Below are 18867 nucleotides of genomic sequence, written 5' to 3'. Positions count from 1 at the left end.
CAAGGAGGGAAAGACGCATGTATTTGAGCAAGGGGTGAGATGCGAACCGTGTCGAGGAGATTGGTGGGTGTGTGTGCCTGTGTGATCGCTGTGGCGACTGTACATTGTAGCAGAGACCTCACTGCCGCGTGTGGCAGCGATATTGATAAGGAACACTGGATTGCCACTCTACAAAGGTAAACATTTGTCATGTTATTGTCTGCCTTTCTCGTGTGCTTAATTTTGCTCGTCAGATAAATATCGTGCATAAAACCATTTGGATGGCCACTCTACAAAGGTAAACATTTGTCATTTTATTGTCTGCCTTTCTCGTGTGCTTAATTTTGCTCGTCAGATAAATATCGTACATAAGGCAATTTGCATCATGCCCACGTTGGATAATTTCGCTCCCCTGACAACATAAACGTTGACAAATGTGTCTTTCATTTGATGGCTCGAGTGACTTGCGTCAATAATATCACGAGTGTTTGATTGTAATTCTAGCACTTACCTATTACCTGCACTGATGCGCTAAATACCGCAGTGGAGACACATCCATCTGATATCTGCAACCACACGACTAACCGCCGCTCATCCTTGTGTCAAGACACTATAGGGTTGTAAAAATAGAGTATTCTAAATATTGGAACTAAGGAATAAAACGTTGTGTTTTTACGTTGTTGCAGGGAACGCTACAAGCCGCGTGCACATTATTGAACACACCGTCACTTGAACTCTTTCCAAATGATTTTACTCTTGATTAGTTCACAATATTGAGGATTTTTTTTCTCCCGTAATAGCAGAAATAACATATGGCAACATGGTATGTTGGTAAATACATGAATGACGTCATTGGTGTGTATGGGCTGTAATGCACATAATACGGCACTGATAGGTAACCCCATTCAACTTTTGTAGGTACAGTACAGTATAATAACGTGTGGATGGTTGTCTACTTACAAACTAGCATCTCAAAATGTGAGTGTGGGAAAATTGAGTCCAGAGCTCCTAAATTCCCATTGTTATTATCTTCTCTTTGCGTTGCATTCCCCTGTACAGTATAGGCCTACCTGGTTCTCCGTGTAATCTGTGTGGATGTGTAAAAATGACACAATGAATAACATAAGGCTGTCTGGAAGTCCATACTGTGCTCTGAAGTTGGACTTAATAGGATTGCTGCATCACTCAGTGAATGAGCTGCAGTATTAAACAGGCAAAACCAAGAAACAAACAATAGACTACTCGTGGTCACCAAGTGGGAGATGAGAACCTCAACCTCTGGACACCGTTCCTTGATAATATATATTTATTTATTTTTTACAATTTATGAAGATTCTGGATTATGATATTTTTTTGATTATCGTCACAAACCCACACTTCACCCATAGAGACGAAAGCAACTGAATGCCCCATAGGGACTGAATGTACAATAGTTATTGACACACTGAATGACTACCTCCATGTTCCTGACAGTTTCTTTGACAAACAGGCAGGCTTCCTGATTAAGTGCATGTGACATGTACTTTCACACAACGGGGAGGGGCATGGAGGCGCTCAGTAACCACTGAATGACTGACCTCAGGATTGACCTGTGACCTCTCACAGGAGGGAGAGCATGACAACACTGCCTCACCCATGTGTCTACACGATAGTGTTTTCGTGTCAACATCTACACCCATTCAGCCCATGTGTACCATGACTCTGCCCTGTCCTGCAAGACCAATTTGAGTACTCCTGTGAACCAGTAAAACCTCGAGTCCAGGGGGATAGGTCCGCTCAGGACTGCAGCTGTAAACCGTGCTACCATGTGAGCCAGCACACCTTTCAGACAACCGAGCATACATCAGCACTATATACAATGGAGGACTGTTGTCTATTGTGTAAGGAACTCTCTCTTTACCAGAAACATTTAACATGAACATGACATACTGATCAACATGCTGAATAGGTGACACATTCTGTAACAGTTGGCGAAGGATCTGTAGTGCTAAGAAACCCCATGTGCTCTGTCGTTTAGAATGAACGCGTGCCCCCCCCACCCACATACCGTATTAATGAACTCTCTTTAAACCTTCACGTCCGACCTGTCCTCTTAGTCTTTATCAGGCGTCGCTCAAACGTTGGTGCTAACTTTTTTCCATCCAAAATATTTCCTCATGTATGGCCATATTCTGCCTCAGTGTTCTTATGCTGACATGTCCAATGGCACAGGTGCATTGCAAACTCAAATGTCACCCCATAACATGTGAACAGCACGCAATTGTATGCACCAACTGCCGTAAGTCGCTCTGGATAAGAGCATCTGATAAACTACTAAAAAGGAAAATGGAAATGTAAGTACACGGAACAGTTATTTCTTTGAGAGAATTGTCTATGGCTTGTTGTTTCTGTCTTCCCAGGCGGATGATTAACGTCTTCCCAGGTGGATGATTAACGTCTTCTCAGGCTGATGATTAACGTCTTCTCAGGCTGATGATTAACGTCTTCTCAGGCTGATGATTAACGTCTTCTCAGGCTGATGATTAACGTCTTCTCAGGCTGATGATTAATTATTTGTGTTGAGTGGTAAATATTTGATCAATCCTTTAGAATCATGTTACTTGGGCCCCTTTGAAGTGAGAAGAACAACCACGAGACACGAATCAAAACTGAATTTCAGATTTGTCTCAAGAGGTGCTTTATATGTCCATTATAAGGTTATTTAACATCTTTAGGATCTTAGTCAGAAGGGAGAATTTTCTATCTAAACCAAAGCCAGTTTATGGTAGGCTATAGCTAGACAGGTTTTATTAGTCTCTAAATGCATTTATCCAACTTGCATGTATTTTTTCAGCACAACTGGAAACCAAGGCAGGGTTAAAGCCAGCATATTAATCTAGGAGTTGTTGTCAATTATTATGCATCAAATACCCAAATCAAGAGCTTTTGTTATGTGATATTGCTTGATGGCATATGATTTGTTTACAGATCCTAGACAGTACCAGATAGTGAGTGCATTTGAAAACAACATTCTCTTTATTCTAAATAACTGATGGTTCTCTGGGCAGGCCGGATGTTTCTGCCAGACACACCAGAAAGGTTTCTGTTTCCATTCTGTGTTAATGTTACTGCACGTTGCCTAGCAACCTCCCTCCCCCCCTTTTCTCCATCTGCTCCAATTGGCCAAAGTGGATAGTGCTACATGAAGTGTTTGTGCTTTGGCTTTTCGAGGTCTGAGCACACAAAGAGAAGCCCACCAATGGAAGTGAGTAAACAAGAAAGTGAATAGAGAATTTATGGTTTGGTGATTGATTTCTTGTCGCGCTCTCGCTGGCACTGCAAGCTGTGGTGGAAAAACCAGGGGGAAACAAAACACTTGCTGACAGCTGTTTTGACAAAAGCATCTAGTCTTGCTATATGCCCCACTCTGCACCATGCAGGCACGGTAGAATATCAAATTAAAATGTAAAAGCCAAGCATTTGTTTATTTCTATTTTTTATTTTACCGTTATTTTACCAGGTAAGTTGACTGAGAACACATTCTCATTTACAGCAACGACCTGGGGAATAGTTACAGGGGAGAGAATGAGCCAATTGTATGTACAAAACATTAGGAACACCTGCTCTTTCCATGACAGACTGACCAGAGGAATCCAGGTTCAAATCATGATCCCTTATGTCACTTGTTAAATCCACTTCAATCAGTGTAGATGAAGGGGAGGACACAGGTTAAGAAGGATTTTTAGGCCTTGAGACAATTGAGACATGGATTGTGTATGTGTGCCATTCAGAAGATGAATGGGCAAGACAAAATATACAAGTTCCTTTGAAAGGGGTATGGTAGTAGGTGCCAGGTACACTGGTTTGAGCGTGTCAAGAACTGCAATACTGCTGGGTTTTTCACGGTCAACAGTTTCCTGTGTGTATCAAGAATGGTCTACCACCCAAAGGACACCCAGACAACTTGACACAACTGTGGGAAGCATTGGAGTCAACATGGGCCAGAATCCCTGTGGAACACTTTCGACAGCTTGTAGAGTCCATGCCCCAACGAGTTGAGGTTGTTCTGAGGGCATTTCACACCGGTTGACCTTCTCTGCAGCAACCCCAGCAGCTGTGCAGAGCCCAACTGAGTGATCCGGGACGACAGCATCAATGTAACAGTCTTGCTTCCGTCCCTCTCCTTGTCCTAACCTGGTCTTGAACCAGGGACCCTCTGAACAAGCTTCGTTAGCTATTGCTCTAAAAAAAAAGCCGGGGGTCTTGCAGGGCAAGGGAAACAACTGCTTCAAGGTCTCAGAGCGAGTGATGTCACCGATTGAAATTCTGCTAGCACGCACAGCTAACTAGCTAGCCATTTCACACCAGTTACATATAGTACTGTCGTGATGAAGCTGAGTGCCTGCTTATCCAAGTGAAAGATAAAGCTATCATTCTTGGAGCTGACAGATAATAGGCTATCAGTGCCCTTTAGTGCTTGTGTCACGGTAAGAGGATAGACAGACATGGGGTGGCACACTTAAAACCGTGCAGATATCGAGACATTTTTAGAGACCTACCTTTGTTACTTTTGTCTAAGTACTTGAAATGACTGGATTGTCGATTGCTTTTTTTTTTTTTTTTTTTTTTTTTTTTTTTTTTTTAAAGATATGTGTAGCTACTGTATCCTATGACAAAATAATCAAGTAGTCAGGTCACACAACCACTCAGGGAGTCATAACAGGTAGGACACTCAACAGTACGTAAGCCTGCATTTAATTTCTGAGTCAAAACACCACACTGAAATAAGGAGAAACTTTCAACACTCTCTCAGGACATAACCTGAAAATTAATCAACGCACACATAAACATGTTAGGGTTCCCCATTGTCTAAGCCAACAAGAATCCACCTTAGGTCGTGGCTTGTCCTCTGGCGGTCTTCCAGTTACAGAATGATCGAATCTTATACTCTATGTCAGTCAAATGGCATCTGATCTATATCTATATTGTATGTTTAAAAAAATAATAATCCCGGTTTCATATTTGTACTGTTTTGTACTTTTTACCAGGTGCCTAACAATAAGTATAATTGTTTATCCTCTCTCTGTCTGTCTGTGATTCTTGGTGTATTCTCTACCAAGAGATCTTGGAGGACAGCCTAGAGTCCTTGTGAGGCAACCGTATCGTCCTTGGTAAACTTTCAGCTCAGTGACATTCTTATTACACTGGCTCTAAAAGCTGAGCTGTCAGTTTGTGCTCAGACTGGCTCTCTAAAAATGTCCATATGAGACATTGTGTCCATGTGATGAGCCAGCGCCTTCCCCAGGACCTTCACACGTGCCAAGCCCACTCTATCCTCAGGCTCTGGTCATTGTCAATGCCCAATAACTGTCAGGGCTTTTCATGGCCATGCTAGCTAGCCGCAGCACCAACAACAACGACCCTCCATTCTCAGAAGCACTAACCTTTCATTAGCCAGGTCAACACACTGGGTGGATGTTTTTCCTCCTGTGAAAAGAGTGACACCTCACTTGTTTTTCACTTTATCTTGTAAGAACTTGTAGGATTATCAGAATACTCCAGTCCAGTAGGTATGTGTTGGCCATATTTTCCCTCTCGACAATTACTTATGGTCTTTCCTGAAACACTAGAAACTCAGAAAACTAGAATGTTTAAAAATTGCATGCATTTCCTTTTATATTGCAGTTGTTTAAAACTGCTAGCCCCTGAACATCCAATGGCTCTTGTGTGGAATGTGTAGAACCCTCGGGCTCACAGCCAGTATGGAAACTGTTCATGGAAGAGAGGGGTCCTCACAATTAGAGGACTAAGCTGTTTCTCTGGCCCGGTGCCTTTTCGAGCCATGTTTGGAGATGTTTGGTGAGATCCACGCTCAGCACTGGACAGCTTCTTTCCTCTCTGCCATTTGTTGAGAAAGAAAAAGTCAAACTATATTGCGTAACAGCTCCCGCTATTTTTCTCTGGAGTACACCAGACCTAGTGGTGAGAGCTATTTTATATATGAACACAGCTCACTTGAAGTCTCAGAATTAGAGTAGGGATCCCTGGCTGTGTGAGGTTTATCATAGTTCAGCTAATTTTTTTTAAGCAAGCAGAGAGCAGTTCTCGAACATGTGGAGCATAAGGGATTGCTACAGCTCACAACCGCTGTTCTCATTCACTGGCAGTGACACTGAGTTACACGAGTTGAAATTAGACCATTTTACTGACAAAATATACACTTAGGGAAATGTTTTCCACCATACCAGTATCATATTCCTCTCATTTGTCTTTTTCTTTGGATAGACAGTTGGAAGCTGGAGGGAAAAAAAATCACAAAGCACATACGACTGTCAACCATGCAGGTTTGCAGTTCCACGAAGACCATAATTACATTTCAGTATGTCATTGTTATGCATACATGTTGTTAATGAACATAGTGAAATGGATTGACTGACCAATGTACGTTATCAACACAGTAAGAGAGCTTGTGAGTCAAGCCCCAGTGTTGTCCTGTAGCTAATTCCAGACATCTTGTAATGTCCAGTCTATTCTGCATGGACTGGGTTTGGATGGGGGATGGGGGGGTTGCAGTTGTTGAGTGGGTGCCACATTCCCAGGAGGCATGTGGTGACAAGTCCATCTGGGCACGCCTTGTGCTGAAAGCAACCAGAACCCCAGACTCCCTTGTTGGTCTGAGGGTGAAGGGCCCAGTCCATATCACCTCACCCAGTTAGTCTCAGAAGTCAGAAGACTGAGGAGAAAGAGATCAAAAGAGGGTCTGTCTAGAGTCGTAGGCTTGTTGACTATCTGAGAGAGCTTCCTACTCCAGGCTTGTTGATCTGGTTTACAAAGAATCTTGTAAGTAAAGTGTGATCTATAATGTGATGTATAGAGGGAATTTAGTGTCTAATGGGAAGTGAATTAGAGGATGTGTTCTTCCTGTATGTATACATATTACATTCACAGTAAAATGTTGTGTTGGACTCCTCAAATATTACACATGAGTTTGTCACATGACATCTGTCAAGCCTCAGAACAAACAACTTGCTCTGGCATGAGGTGATCCTTGATTTTGAAGCTGTGCTGAAGGGAAGGCTACATTTCTGTAGCCATCTGTATTGTGGAGCCTCAGCTGATGCATATCTACAATGAATATGCATTTCTCTGTTAGTCCTGAATCATTAGGGAGAGTGAGCTTTCTTTAAAAAAAAAATTGTTCACTTACAGTTGAAGTCAGAAGTTTACATACACTTCGGTAGGAGTCATTACACTCATTTTTCAACCACTCCACAAATGTCTTATTAACCCATTTGGGATGGGGGGCAGTATTTTCACATTTGGATGAAAAGCGTGCCCAGAGTAAACTGTCTGCTACTCAGGCCCAGTTGCTAATATCTGCATGTTATTAGTAGATTTGGATAGAAACCACTCTGAAGTTTCTAAAACGGTTTGAATAATGTTTGTGAGTATAATAGAACTCATATGACAGGCGAAAACCTATCGAATATACAGTGTCTATGGGGTGATATTGCCCTTCCTAAGGCTTCCACTAGATGTCAACAGTCTTTAGAACCTTGTTTGATGCTTCTACTGTGAAGGAGGGGGGAATAGGAGCTGAATGAGTCAGAGGTCTGGCAGAGTGGCATGAGCTGGTCACACACGCTCATGTGAGAGAGAGCTCTGTTCCATTACATTTCTACAGACAAAGGAATTCTCCGGTTGGAACACTATTGAAGATTTATACCTTCAAACTCAGTGGCTTTTTGCTTGACATCATGAGAAAATTAAAAGAAATCAGCCAAGACCTCAATCCTATAGAAAATTTGTGGGCCGAACTGAAAAAGCGTGTACGAGCAAGGAGGCCTATAAACCTGACTCAGTTATACCAGCTCTGTCAGGAGGAATGGTACAAAATTCACCCAACTTATTGTGGGAAGCTTGTGGAAGGCTACCCAAAACATTTGACCCAAGTTAAACAATTTAAAGGCAATGCTACCAAAAACAAATTGAGTGTATGTCAAATTCTGACCCACTGGGAATGTGATGAAATAAATAAAAGCTGAAAGAAATAATTCTCTCTTGTTATTCTGACATTTCACATTCTTAAAATAATGTGGTGATCCTAACTGACCTTAAGACAGGGAATGTTTACTAGGATTAAATGTCAGGAAGTGTAGAAAACAGAGTTTAAATGTACAGTTGAAGTCAAAAGTATACATACACTTCAGTTGTAGTCATTAAAACTCGTTTTTCAACCACTCCACAAATTTCTTGTTAACAAACTATAGTTTTGGCAAGTCGGTTAGGACATCTACACATGACACATTTTTCCAACAATTGTTTACAGACAGATTATTTCACTTATAATTCACTGTATCACAATTCCAGCGGGTCAGAAGTGTACATACACTAAGTTGACTGTGCCTTTAAACAACTTGGAAAATTCCAAAAAATAATGTCATGGATTTAGAAGCTTCTGATAGGCTAATTGACATCATTTGAGTCTATTGGAGTTCTACCTGTGGATGTATTTCAAGGCCTACCTTCAAACTCAGTGCCTCTTTGCTTGACATCATGGGAAAATCAAAAGAAATCAGCCAAGACCTCAGAAAAAAATTGTAGACCTCCACAAGTCTGGTTCATCCTTGGGAGCAATTTCCAAACACCTGAAGGTACCACATTTATCTGTACAAACAATAGTACGCAAGTATAAACACCTTGGGACCACGAAGCTGTCATACCGCTCAGGAAGGAGACACGTTCTGTCTCCTAGAGATTAACGTACTTTGCTGCGAAAAGTGCAAATCAATCCCAGAACAACAGCAAAGGACCATGTGAAGATGCTGGAGGAAACAGGTACAAAATATCTATATCCACAGTAAAACAAGTCCTATATCGAGATAACCTGAAAGGCCGCTCAGCAAGGAACAAGCCACTGCTCCAAAACTGCCATAAAAAAGACAGACTACGGTTTGCAACTGCACATGGAGACAAAGATCGTACTTTTTGGAGAAATGTCCTCTGGTCTGATGAAACGAAAATAGAACTGCCATAATGACCATCGTTATGTTTAGAGGAAAAAGGGGGAGTCTTGCAAGCCAAAGAACACCATCCCAAGCATGAAGCACGGGGGTGGCAGCGTCATGTTGTGGGGGTCCTTTGCTGCAGGAGAGACTGGTGCACTTCACAAAATAGATGGCATCATGAGGCTGGAAAATTGTGGATATATTGAAGCAACATCTCAAGACATCAGTCAGGAGTTAAAGCTTGGTCGCAAATGGGTCTTCCAAATGGACAATGACCCCAAGCATACTTCCAAAGTTGTGGCAAAATGGCTTAAGGACAACAAAGTCAAGGTATTGGAGTGGCAAACACAAAGCTCTGACCTCAATCCCATAGAAAATGTGTGGGCAGAACTGAAAAAGCACGTGCGAGGAAGGAGGCCTAGAAACCTGACTCAGTTACACCAGCTCTGTCAGGGGGAATGGGCAAAAATTCACCCAACTTATTGTGGGAAGCTTGTGGAAGGCTACCCAATACTTTTATTTTGAAGGCAAACCGCAAATTCCACTATTGTGCCTAATCCTTATTGTGGCTAGCTTCACAACCCATAACCCGGTCCGGCCGAGCCTCACTAGCCAGATGAAGCTAGCTGGCTGCTTATTACGTTAGATTTGGGCAACAGGGTTAAGTTGCTGACTAGCTATTTATTTTCATGGACTGAAGTTCAATTTCAATAGGCAAATAACAAGTGGCAACCTAGCTAATACTTACTCACAAGGATTCCTAAATCATTGCTAAGAATAATGAAAATGACTGCAGGTTCTACTGGTTATTGTTTTCAGGCTGGTTATATTGGTGCTATCTAGGTACCAAGCTAAAGCTAGCTACCCCAGAAGTTGCAGTCGAACAAACAATGCTTTATTACCAACGCGGTATTGTAAACACATAGTTCGTTGCCGGTGTTTGCTTGTTTGTAGACTTTTTTGTACAGCTTTGACAGTGCTACTGTATCTTCTTTGACATACAAAGACCCAAACGGCGTTCCATAGTATGTATGTCATGAAGCTAATAGCAGTGACGCTTTTACTTTGTAAATCCGGTAGGGCAGCATCTGAAAAATAGCACACTTGGTAGTGTGTACCGGTGCTCGACCAGTCGGTGAACGCCAACATCACCCACGACAGAGAGTGGTTGATTGTCAAGGGCAATGAATGCCATTATCTTGGCTTTAATGGATTTCGCTTTTGAGTTGACCGGCTGAAATCTTCTTAATCTTTCAAAATGACTGCTCGACTTGTTGACTGCTTCATCCACACAGCAGACATTGTGGGCTAGGTTAGGAATGCTGTATTGCACGTGTAGCGTGAAATGTTACATTATGTCATGTACCTACGTTATATAGGTATGCACAGTAGCGTTGACATCGGTTCTTAACATCGGCGTTAAACTAGACATCGGGCCGATACCGATGTTGTCATTTTTAGCTAATATCGTCCGATTCTGATATATATATCGTGCATCTCTACTAAACAGTCCATGAATTGCACTATAACGGTGACAAACGGTGCCCACAAACAGTTAGGGCCTACATAAAGCTGTCCCAACAGCACCACCAAGTCAGAACAGTCGGCTAAATTATGAGGGGAAAATGGACCAAATTATTAGGTTGAGGCACAGGGATGTAACCCAGACAAAAGAACGAGGTTAAACCTCTAATAAATACACGGGACAAGACCTGTAATAACAATACACGGGACGAGACCCGTAATAAGAAGTGCACAACAATACACGGGACGAGACCCGTAATAAGAAGTGCACAACAATGCACGGGACGAGACCCGTAATAAGAAGTGCACAACAATACACGGGACGAGACCCGTAATAAGAAGTGCACAACAATACACGGGACGAGACCCGTAATAAGAAGTGCACAACAATACACGGGACGAGACCCGTAATAAGAAGTGCACAACAATGCACGGGACGGGACCCGTAATTACGAGTACACAATACATGCAGCATGAAAGCCGAAACAACAAAGCACAGGTACTCACAAGACCAATGGACATGGGAAGAATAACCAACCCTAAACTGAGACAGTGGAAATGGCCCGTCCGACGCGGTCACAACTTCGGCAGCTGCAACTGGCCTGTCCTACGATGACGCGACTTCGGTAGCTGCAACTGGCGCTGACCGGCCTGCACCGAGTCCCTGTGTTTGTCCCCGAGGCCGGTGTTGTTCAGCTGCCAGTGCAGCACGTCAGGAAGTGGATTCTGTCATGGATTCCCCCGGTCCTGCTGTTCATTCCATGCACCAGTTCTGGAGGTCTATGTCACCGGACTCTAGGCGTCACTGAACTGTCTCATTACGCACACCTGATTCCAAATCCCCTGATTATTAATTGTATATGTGCCCTCTGTTCACCACTGTCTTGTCCGTTATTGCTCCCATGGTCTTGTGAGTACCTGTGCTTTGTTGTTTCGGCTTTCGTGCTGCGTGTATTGTGTACTCGTTATTACGGGTCTCATCCCATGTATTTATTAGAGGTTTAACCTCACTCTTTTGTTTGGGTTACATCCCTGTGTTTTTGTATACGTGTTTGTTTTGGGCTTCGTCCCTGTGCCTTTTATTGCATGTTGTATTTTTGGGTGGAGTATTAAAAACTCCCTATTACGTATTCCTGTGCCGGCCTCCAATCATTTATACAAGGTGACAGCAGCAGTTTGTGGACTTTGTGTGATAAAACAAAAGGTGTGGTTGAATTTATTCTGCCTCTGTGTCTTCTTATTGTCTCGACCTTTAGGCCAATGTTTCACGTCGCAAGGCATATGAATTAACAGGTTAAAGAGCAAACACCATTATCAATCACAACACAGGTTGTAATATGGCTTTTTTTTTTGGGGGGGACTTGGCTTCCCCAGTGATTTCTACCCATGCACTGCTATTGACCAAAGCTAGATCAATGTCTGCAAGATCACATAATGATAGTATTGTACATAACTAAATATAGTATAACGTTACTGTAAGACAAAAAACACCTAATTTTAGGATGATTGTGCGAATGGTCTCATTTTTCGCCTACGCTACCAAAACCCAACAACTTAAGTTGTATTAGTCGGATGTACGTGATGCACATGGTATACACTGTCCAACAAAATGTGTACTGTACTTGCAGGTTCCTGCTTGACAATGCAACAGTAAGAAATAAAAGATCATACAAAGTAAATGGCTCAGTAGAACAGAATAAACATGTTAGCAGTATAATATAGGAAGGCACAATTTATAGTCCAATTTTTACCAATATATTGGGGGATGAGGGGCAAGTGTTTAAATTGTGCAGTATTTAGCAATCATAATACAAGTCTGGTAGCAGCAGTTGTGTGTGTGTGTGTGAGAGTTCATGTGTTCTAAGTCACAGAGAGTAAATGCAGGTCATCAGTCCAGATCAAGTGTTCAGCAGTCTGATGACTTGTACATAAACTGTCTCGGAGCCTGTTGGTATCAGACCTAATATCAACATCTTGTGGCTGGGGTGTGTGGGGTTCTTGACGATGCTGCGGGCCTTCCTAAGGCACCGTTTTTTGAGTAGTTTTACTGGGCCACCACCCGCTGGAGGGCCTTGCGGTCATGGATGGAGAAATTGAGTGTGCTCCACGCGGCAAAATATATGCTTTGATTGAAACAAAACAGGTATGCTACAGTTTGTTAACACCATCTGCAAATGAATGTATATAATTCAAAACACTGTACTTTCGAAACACTGTACACAACTCAAGATTTAAATGCACGTTCCCATGAATCTGCCTATTTATTGACCCAATACAACATATCACACTCAACCAACAAACAAACACGACATTTAAACACGATGACACAACATTGTTCAATCTCATCCTGGGCCCGTTTTCCCAAAAGCATCTTAAGGCTAAAATGCTTAAGGTCATCATTCGAACCATTGAGACTTAAGATGCTTTAGGGAAACCGGGCCCTGGTCAAAATAGGTTTCAGACACAAAGGCCCATTTCTATACTCTTCCTTATTTTCTTTGCCGGTCACAATTTCATCCCCCCAAAAAACAATGGTGCCCAAATGAGAGGGCTGCAAGGAAAAATCAAAAACAACAAACAAATAAATAGGTCAACAGAAATAATATCATTAGTGATAGAGTAATGGAAAATTAAATGCCAGCAGTTCAATTTCAAATTATGTACATATTGATTGGTATCTATAAACAGAATTGGTATTAATTACATAATATAAATGACATATTTTCCCCGTTTTTAATCACTTCAAGACTCAAACTAAGTACTGTGATGTTTTTGTCTCGTGTGAGATTCAAATGCTCAGAAACGCATAAACTATATACACAAAAGTATGTGGACAACCCTTCAAATTAGTGGATTTGGCTTTTTCATTCACAGCCGTTGACGGTTGTATAAAATTTTAAAAATCTAGCACACAATCATTCAATCCTCATAGACAAATATTGGCAGTAGAATGGCCTGTACTGAAGAGCTCAGTGACTTTCAACGTAGCACCGTCATAGGATGCCACTTTTCCAACAAGTCACTTCATCAAATTTCAGCCCTGCTAGAGCTGCCCCGGTCAACTGTAACTGCTGTTATTGTGAAGTGGAAACATCTAGGAGCAACAACGGCTCAGCCGTGAAGGCCACACAAGCTCACAGAACGGGACCGCTGAGTGCTGCCATATGTAGCGCATAAAAGAATCTCTGTACTCGGTTGCAACACTCACTACCAAGTTCCAAACTGCCTCAAGAAGCAACTTCAGCACAATAACTGTTAGTCTAGAGCTTCATGAAATGAGTTCCATGGCCAAGCAAATGGAAGAATGTTACATACGCCTCTAGGAAGAGGGAACACAACACCTGGCTACAACTCAACTACCCGTGGAGTGAAAGAGGTATGGGACTGTAGGTGCGAGTAAGGATGACAAAGGCAGAGAGTGGTACCGTATGGGGAAAAGGGGCTGGACAGAACCAAAGCAAAGAATATCAAAGCCCCCCCTCTCCTACCTTACCTGCCTACCCACTACTTAACTTAGCACCACCCAGTGCACTAACCAAAATACAGGGGGTGGTCCACCCAGGTCTTAACTAGTGTGCATAGACAGTGAATACTACGAGTTATGTATGCCCGCAGGCCTCTTGCCTAGGCACTACCTAGGTGCCTTCCCTTTCCCCCCTGGGAACAAATGAAACAGATAATAATAATAATACAAATGTAATTAAACAATTTCAAGAATCAAAACACAGTTCTATTGGCACACAAATGCCTCAAATCAGCAGCTACAAAAATATTTAACAAAACCTGTCTCTGAGCAAAAACCAACATAGGACATATGTCCATCGCTCTCCTAACAACAACCAACACAGGCGCTCACCCTCATCTCTCTTCTCTCAGCAATCATCTGTCTTCTGAGCAATAGAACACTGGCTTATGTAGCTTCAGAAGGAGTTGGTAATTGAAGACAGCTGTTCCTGACGAGAGGGTGGGGTCAGTTCCAATTAGCAATGGCCGACCATCAGCTGCTTAGGGGAATTCAGGAAGCCATCCTGAAACACACACATACATACAAATACACAAACCACAACACAGAAACTGGGGAACGTAACAAAGAACTTGACTGGCCTGCACAGAGCCCTGACCTCAACCCCATCGAACACCTTTGAGATGAATTGGAATGCCGATTACGAGCCAGGCCTAATCGCCCAACATCAGTGCCCAACCTCACTAATGCTCTTATGTTTGAATGGAAGCAAGTTCCCGCAGCAATGTTCCAACATCTAGTGGAAGGACTTCCCAGAAGAGTGGAGGCTGTTATACAAGCAAAGGGGGGACAAACCCCATATTAATGCCTATGATTTTGGAATGAGATGTTCGACGAGCATGGTAGCTAAGGAATTATTAGCAACGTTACCTGCTTAGCTATGCTATTCTAAATCTCTTAAAAAGCACTTGAACGCAATCATGTTGTATAAACGACTTCACCAACTGGGAAATACGAGATTCCAAAGAGCATTTGAAGGCAGCATATGACTGCCATTGATGACATATTTTTAATGGTATACCATGATATTGTAGTGGCAACCTTGTGTTGTGTAATTGTAAATTGGAGCTAGAGTTTTGTTAATGTCCTGTATTGAAGAGAGAGCTTGTTCTATTTCTGCAATTTTATAACACACACACACGTACACACACGTGAGATGTATGCAGACTCCTACTTTGCAGAGAGCTACACCCCTGTATTATCTGTCAACCAGGAAGTAGTAGAGTTCACAACGGAACCACACTGTAGCATGTAGCTATTCAGTAATGCTCGCAACATTCGGTCTAAATTATTTATTTGCCTTATCTATGGACTTATAATTGTTGGAAATAATCAACATTCAAATAACCATTGAAGATGGTTGAAGAAACAGCATAGTCTACTATACATTGTGATTTCCAAGTTCGACAGACCTCACTGCTGTAAGTTTTCAAAAGTGAAAGTAAACCTCAATTCCAGAAGCCATCACAGAAGAGAGACGGTGGTGGTGAGAAAATGGCATCTAAACCTTCCCTCCCAGAGGAGGATCTCTGCTGTACTGTGTGCTGTGACATCTTCAGGGATCCCGTTTTCCTGTCATGTACCCACAGCATCTGCAAAGCCTGTCTGAAGGAATTCTGGAAGCAGAAGGGATCTCGAGAATGTCCAATGTGCCGTAAAAGATTGTCAATGGATAACCCCCCATGTAACCTAGCTTTAAAGAACCTGTGTGATGCCTACTTACAGGAGAAAGGTCAGAGATATTCAGCAGGGCCAGATGTGCATTGCTGTCTGCACAGTGAGAAACTCAAACTGTTCTGTCTGGATGATAAGCAGTCAATTTGTGTAGTGTGCCGGGATTCAAAGAACCATAAAAAGCATGACTGCATCCCCATAGATGAAGCTGCACTGGATCATAAGGAGGAAGTTAAGATGGCACTGAAGCCCCTAAAGGATATGCTGGAGGTCTTAAATGAAGTTAAACTGACCTGTGATCAAACAGCAGAGCACATTAAGACACAGGCCCAGCACACAGAGAAGCAGATTAAGGAGGAGTTTGGGAAGCTTCACCAGTTTCTACAGGATGAAGAGGAAGCCAGGATTGCTGTACTGAGGAAGGAAGAGAAGCAAAAGAGTCAGACGATGACAAAAAAGATTGAAGAGATGAGCAGGGAGATATCATCACTTTCGGACACAATCGGAGCCATAGAGAAAGAGCTGGGAGCCGACGATATCTCATTCCTGCAGAACTTCAAGGCCACAGTCAAAAAAGCAAAGTGCACCCTGTCAATTCCGGAGAAGGTTTCAGGATCACTGATCCACGTGGCAAAGTACCTAGGCAACCTGCAGTTCAGAGTCTGGGAGAAGATGCAGGAAATAGTTCAATACAGTCCTGTGATTCTGGACCCCAACACTGCCCATCCGCATCTCATCCTGTCCGAGGATCTGATGAGTGTGACATATACCAAAGACGCACGGCAGCTTCCTGATAACCCAGAGAGGTATGATGACCTCTTTGTGGTCCTGGGCTCTAAGGGCTTCAACTCGGGGACACATAGTTGGGACATTGAGGTTGGAGGAAATAAAGCCTGGGCTCTGGGTGTAGCTTTAGAGTCTGTCCAGAGGAAGCAAACGATTGGCTTTAGACATGGGTCCTCTGGTGTGCAGTGTAAAGATGGGGAATATACTACCCATTCCTTATCGGACGAATGTACTCCATCCACTCCCCTCAAAGTGAGAAAGCCCCAGAGAATCAGAATGCAGCTGAACTGGAAAAAGGGAGAGCTTTCAGTTGTTGACCCAGTTGATAACACAGAACTTCACAGATTCACACATCCTTTCAAAGAGAGAGTTTTTCCATACATGTCTACTTTACGTTTTAATCCTCTGAGGATCTTGCCAGGGAAGGTCTCTATACAATTGGTTCTGCTTCGGTCTAAACCAGGTGTTAACACGCTGTAAATGAGTCAGTAAAATATAATCTTATTCGGTAATGGACAGCACTTATAGCTACTGAAGTCTTTGTGAATACACGCCTTGATATTATAGTTTTTTCTACATGAGTGTGTTTTCTTTTTAAAGGGGGGGGACATGGGTTCATGGTAGGCCTGTCAAATCATTGAATTTTAAAGGGAAAGCATCAAGTATCATTATCCCATGGGGAAATGTGGGACTTAAGAATGCTATAGCATCCAGAGACCCAATAGCTGAAGAAATACGATGATGATTTACCTCCGGTAAGGGTGGGGTCCTGCTAGTGTAAATATGTTGCATTACTTTTGCCGTTATCAGTGGGGATTTACATTAGCTGTGTGTTGTAGGGCATACATTGTAGATTTGACATCATGACATTGACAGTGTGAGGCATTGTTCAAGCCTAATTGACCTATTCACAGTAATACCTATGGTATGCTGGTATTAATATTACCTTTAATAGTTTTTTATTCATTATTTACTTCTTATATATGTTTGTGTCCCAATAAACTTCCTAAAGAATTTAAATAATAAACAGAGCTCTGTGTTTTCATTCTCTTACAAGAGGCAGTAAGAGTTGGCAATGGTTTTTAAGAGATTAATGTTGATGGGAAATGTAGAGATTAATGAGTGATCATTGGCAACCCATCATTCAGGGCAGATGGGGCACAGCTTTTAAGCTGTTTTGCATGTTATTTTGACATTAATACATGTCACATATCAGTTTGCAAACAATGTAAAAAAAATTGCTTTCTTGAGTAAGGCAACTCCAAAACACAGGTGTTTCAGCCTAGCTCACTACTTTCTGTGTTGATGGGGTAGCCAGCAGAAAATACAGAGTGTAGGCGTTGGTAATGTTCTCTAGTTGCGCCGTGATTGGCTCAGTGTTCTGTCACTCATAGGGACACGACATCATCAAATCTAAGGGTAGAGCAAAAATATTCAAGCCCCTTGGGTGCTGACATGGAGTTACATTAGAAGTGTCCATTCAAGAAAGCTTAAGGTCATTGGCCACAGATAAAATTACGTCAAATCACATTATACAGTGCCTTCAGAAAGTATTCAGACCCCTTGACTTTTTCCACATTTTGTTATGTTACAGCCTTATTCTAAAATGGATTAAAGTTAAACAAATCCTCAACAATTTTCAAACAATACTCCATAATGACGAAGCAAAAACAGTTTTAAAATTTTTAATTTTTGGAAAATTTATAAAAAATAAAAAGCAGAAATACCTTAAGTATTCAGACCCTTTGATAAGAGACTCGAAATGGAGCATCCTGTGTCCATTGATCATCCTTGAGATGTTTGTACAATTTTATTGGAGTCCACCCCCGGATAAATTCAATTGATTGGTCATGATTTGGAAAGTTAAGAATTTTTATTTAACCTTTACTAACTAGGCAAGTCAGTTAAGAGCAAATTCTTATTTACAATGACGGCCTACACCGGCCAAACCCTATCCAGGACGACGCTGGACCAATTGTGCTTTGCCCTATGGGACTCCCGATCATGGCTAGTTGTGATACATCCCGGGATCGAACCAGGGTCTGTAGTGATGCCTTTAGCACTGTGATACAGTGCCTTAGACTGCTGCACCACTCGGGAGCCCAACGGGAGCCCACATATCTAAGGAATTGTCTGTAGAGCTCCGAGACATGTTTGCGTCAATCTGGGGAAGGGTACCAAAAATAATTCTGCAGCAATGAAGATCCCCAAGAACACATTTGCCTCCAAACGACCACCCCTCATCACTGTCAAACGCTCCCTAAAACACTTCAGCAAGCAGGCCTTTCTAACTGACCTTCCAGGTATCCTGGAAGGATATCGACCTCATCCCGTCAGTAGAGGATGCCTGGTTATTCTTTAAAAGGGCTTTCCTCACCATCTTAAATAAGCATG

At 42.3% G+C, this 18867-nt stretch overlaps 2 protein-coding genes across 8 annotated transcripts in view; both read left to right on the top strand.

The window, feature by feature from the left end:
* LOC112252807 (sorbin and SH3 domain-containing protein 1) overlaps nt 1–18867 on the top strand; it is a 79173-nt gene continuing 60306 nt past the window's right edge. For 2 of the 7 annotated variants that reach the window (XM_024424430.2, XM_024424427.2), the window contains exon 1: nt 6–176. The gene's annotated coding sequence lies outside the window, so the exon portion shown is untranslated. Of the gene's footprint in view, nt 177–6660; nt 6799–18867 lie in introns of those variants that run through there. The other 5 variants (XM_042323474.1, XR_002953892.2, XM_024424432.2 and 2 more) reach the window with 5 other exon arrangements.
* On the top strand, nt 15224–17544 carry LOC112252808 (E3 ubiquitin-protein ligase TRIM35). Its single transcript, XM_024424434.2, has one exon. It carries the CDS (start codon nt 15508–15510, stop codon nt 16951–16953), a length of 1446 nt encoding a protein of 481 aa, XP_024280202.1. The 5' UTR covers nt 15224–15507; the 3' UTR covers nt 16954–17544.

This window comes from Oncorhynchus tshawytscha, linkage group LG06 (genome assembly GCF_018296145.1).
Source record: "Oncorhynchus tshawytscha isolate Ot180627B linkage group LG06, Otsh_v2.0, whole genome shotgun sequence".
NCBI lineage: Eukaryota > Metazoa > Chordata > Actinopteri > Salmoniformes > Salmonidae > Oncorhynchus > Oncorhynchus tshawytscha.
This window is presented reverse-complemented; position numbering and strand designations above follow the sequence as displayed.